At 60.8% G+C, this 3,848-nt stretch overlaps 1 protein-coding gene across 1 annotated transcript; it reads right to left on the reverse strand.

Annotated features, from left to right (window-relative positions):
* Positions 1 to 1,635: 1,635 nt before the first annotated feature.
* On the reverse strand, positions 1,636 to 3,110 carry LOC120655192 (heat stress transcription factor C-2a-like). The gene is made up of 2 exons (XM_039932936.1): positions 2,665 to 3,110; positions 1,636 to 2,564 (listed from the first exon to the last, which is right to left on the reverse strand). The coding sequence occupies exons 1-2, from the start codon at positions 2,875 to 2,877 to the stop codon at positions 1,974 to 1,976; spliced, it is 804 nt and encodes a 267-aa protein (XP_039788870.1). The 5' UTR covers positions 2,878 to 3,110; the 3' UTR covers positions 1,636 to 1,973.
* Between the last annotated feature and the right edge of the window lie 738 nt (positions 3,111 to 3,848).

Genomic DNA, 3,848 nt, shown 5'->3' on the forward strand with positions numbered 1-3,848 from the left:
AGTTATATCACATCGTATGTTTAAACACCAATTAGGAAATTGGTATCAAACATAAACTTATTACAAATCTAATTTCACAAGTCGTAACTTCATCACGAGACGAATCTATTAAACCCAATTAATCTATAATTTGACCACTAGCTGCTACAGTAACTATACTGCTGATCGTAAATTGATTATATGTAATAGTCTCATCTAGAATTCTAATTGCAATTTATATATTTATTTTTATTCAAATTGATATGTAATAGCTACTTTTTTTTGAGAAACCGGGTTGAAATTTCATTAATAAACTTGGTGATTACAGCCCATATTACAAAGACACCCTCGATAGAAACAAGAATTACAAACTAGTCCTTGTAACCATCTCCCGGTCTTCCTCGCCACCGGCGACCGGAATCCGCAACTTGAGTCCGGCCTCCTCCCCGGAGAAGTACCAAAGTCTGTAGTTGCCGTCTTAAGCCGCACATCGAAGACGACATGCACTATTATCGTTGAACGATCCGGCTGTTGAAGATGACCAAAGGCCAACACATCGTCGGACGTTGAGGAACCTGACGCCTCAAGAATCGCCAGAAGCTCCAAATCGCCGGACGACAAAGAACCCTGAAGGGGGGCTGATCCACCAAGACAAGGATACATGACCCAACCCGGCAACTCGAGTTGGTAGACATACCTCCCCCCCATCGACGAAGAAGAAGAGGGAGGGACAAAAGACGAGCTCGAACCGTTCCAGAGAAAGCAAATCTCCAGAACCAACGAACTCGTACATCTTACCGAAGCCGACGCCACTGGCGAAGTCTGGGAAGCCGTCGTAGATGCCGAAGGAGACCTCCGCACGTCCACGCCGTCGCCCGCCCGAGACGCCGCCCCGGAAGAAAATCCCATGCCGATACGCCGGCACCGGCACGAGTAACCCTAACCCGCCGAGATCCGAAGCTCCGGCGAGAAGACAGCCGCCCAGCCCATCGTTGCTGCCGGAACACAGGCCAACGAGGTAGAAGGACCGGCGAATCTTATTCCGTAGCGACGGCGCCGCCTCCACCTTCCGCACACCGCCTAGGCCCAAACACCCTACACTAGGAAGGAAAATGTACATCGGCGATCGATCCCGCAGCTCCTCCCTACCTCCAGCGCCGAAGAGGCCACCGGAGGCGAGGAGCCGGCAGAATCGACGCCAAGAACGGGATCGCCTTTCCGCCGCCGCTCTCATGTACTGTAGAAAGGGGGAGAAAGGTCGAGAAGTGTGTCTAAGTTCGATCGGTATATGTAATAGCTACTTAAGAAAACCAAAACCTAACGAGGCCTCAATCCATCTCTATCTTCCGAACGATAGACAGAATTTCCGCGCAGCCACAGCCCCACGGCCCAAATATTTTAGAGCCCTGATACGGCCCGAATATTTTAGAGCCGTGTTACGGCCCAAATGTGCTGCGCGACGCAGCGACCGTACGGCGCCGAGCAGCGTGGCGCGAGTCGGACGGGCGGGCGCACGGCGCCGCAGCATGACGGCACCGCCGGGACGCCGCCGTTGTGCTGGCCATGCCAGCGACTCGAATCGAATCGTGCACGGCATGGGCATGGTCGCATGGCAGCCCGTCCCGTGCACTGCATTCTGGAGCGAGGCGAGAGACGAGGGCGAATCACATCGAAGCACTACTTCCTCTGTTGCTGTGTGGTGTGGTATTCACATCGCTGGGGGAACTACCACGATGACCAACTCTGCCTAGACGACCGAGGCTTCACACTTTTACAGCCTCTTATTATCCTGCTGCACCGCCCGGATGCCGAGCGCCTCCTCATGTCAGGCGGCGCACGCACAGTACAGACGCGACGCGACGCGACCCGACCTCGAGCACCAGGCTGCCAGCACGCCCGGGGATCGAGCCTCCGCGCACCGTCCGGCAGGTGGCGTCGGAACGGAGCACGCACGCGACGACGACAGAAAACGACGGACGACCTCCCTGGCGCCATCAGTAGCCGCTGTTCACGGGGAACAAGTACGGCGGCGGCTGCAGGAACCCGCCGGCGTCGCCGCCGAGCTCGACGTCCTCGCCGCCGGCGCCGTAGAAACCCCCCGCGCCCAAGTCCGCGGCGCCGTAGGGCGTCGCGTCGTCGAGGAGCAGGCGCGCCCTCTTCGCCACCTCCCCGGCGGCGCCGCGCTCCTCCTCCGGCGCCGCGGCGGCGGCGACGACGCCGTCGCTCCCGGCCGCCGTGGACGAGACGAGGCGGCGCAGCACCTGCGGGTCCCCGGCGACCTTGAGGAGGAACGCGAGCATCTGCTTGGGCCGGCGCTCCGTCTCCTGCACGCGGCGCCACATGGCGGCCACCTGGCCCTCGATGGCCCGCTGCTCCCGCCGCAGCCGGACCACCTCCATGGCCACGGCGTCCTCGTCCGCCGCGGCGCCGGCGCCGGCGCCGCAGGAGGAGCCGTCGTCCTTGCGCTTCCTGCAGCCACCGCCGCCCCCGCCCCGGCGCACGATCTGGGGCAGCAGGTGCGTCAGCCCGCGCAGGAACGCGACGTGCGCGAACTCCCACCGGTCCGGGTCCACCTTCCGGAAGCCCTGCGGGCAGAGAAGCATGTCAGGTCGGCTGATGGGAGAAGAACACAGGCAGGCAAATTGGCAAATCTAATCGGTGTGGCTAGCTCGGATGCGTACGTACGTAGGTGTTGAGCTGGCGCACGAAACTGGAGAAGTTGGAGTGCTTGAAGTGCGCGGGGAGCAGCGTCTGCGAGAAGGCGAAGGGGTCGGCGACGACGAAGCTGTTGCTGTCGCGGCCCCACGCGATGACGGCGTCCGTGGACGCGTCGTCCACCATGCGGTACGTCTTGGCCACGAACGGCGCCACCCCGCCCGCCGCGTCCGCGCTCGCCATGGCAGCTCAGCTAGCTGGGTACCTGATCGATCACGCACGCGCGCAGCCCCACAAGGGAAGGAGGAGGAGAGCCGTTGGACTGTATATATACTCGCCGCCGCCGCCGATGGTGTGGCTGCTAGGCTGGGCGGCTGTCTGGATTCCGGGTTGCTATTTGCGGCAACGGCGGTGGGCGCGGAAAGGGAAATGGGGGGAGGGGAGTGCCGCGTGCCGGAGCCCGAGATGGCAAGGCGGTGGGCGACGAGGCGCCTGATATACTACTACTAGTGGTGCGGGCGGGGGGTGTGGGAGCAGCGGGGGCGAGAGGGACAGCTGCCAAGTCAGGCCGGACGCGTGTCCCGGGAGGCCGGGACCGGAGCCCTCCGTGGCGCGCCCCTGACCGCTCCGGGTGATGCCTGACCGCCCCGCCGTGCTGCGGTGACGTGACGTGATAGCGCGCGGGGGACCGGGCCGCACGGTGCCGCCTTGCTTTTTCGCGGTGGCGCTGGCGGGCGAGGCCGTGGCCGTGGTGGTGGCGCGCGGGCATTGGATAGGGGACAGACGGGGTTTGGTCGTTTGGACGGGCGCCGGACCGTAGGATCCTAGGTAGAAAAGAAACAGTCGGTCCGCAGGAAAACTGAAGCACAAGGACAGGCAGGGGAGGAGGATGTCGGACAGGCAGGGGAGGAGGATGTCGAGCGAGTTGAGAATTGAGATCACGTTCCTTCGGGGTCGCATTGCGAGTCGTATTCGGGGAAATTTCAGCTCGGCCGCCGCCTCCTCCTGGAGGCCAGAGCGCACTCACCTGACTCGTCCCTATCCTCGCTCCCAGTTTTCTTAGTTGGCGCACGACCACTGCTAGATGTCGGATATGATAATTAGGGTATTCTTAGGAGAATAAATCGTCCTAAAAACATAAAACACGGCCACGAAGGCCTATAGTATCCTTCCAAATTCGGAGGAAAGAAAAAGACTCAAAGAAGCTCAATCCA

Source organism: Panicum virgatum, chromosome 1N, assembly GCF_016808335.1.
Source record: "Panicum virgatum strain AP13 chromosome 1N, P.virgatum_v5, whole genome shotgun sequence".
NCBI classification, from domain to species: Eukaryota; Viridiplantae; Streptophyta; class Magnoliopsida; order Poales; family Poaceae; genus Panicum; species Panicum virgatum.

What these genes read in the sequence shown, in the direction of transcription:
- LOC120655192 (XM_039932936.1), bottom strand. Translation starts at nt 2,877, where the DNA reads ATGGCGAGCGCGGACGCGGCGGGCGGGGTGGCGCCGTTCGTGGCCAAG. An exon ending in TGCGCCAGCTCAACACCTAC is followed by an intron (nt 2,565 to 2,664) that starts GTACGTACGCAT and finishes CTCTGCCCGCAG; the next exon opens with GGCTTCCGGAAGGTGGACCC.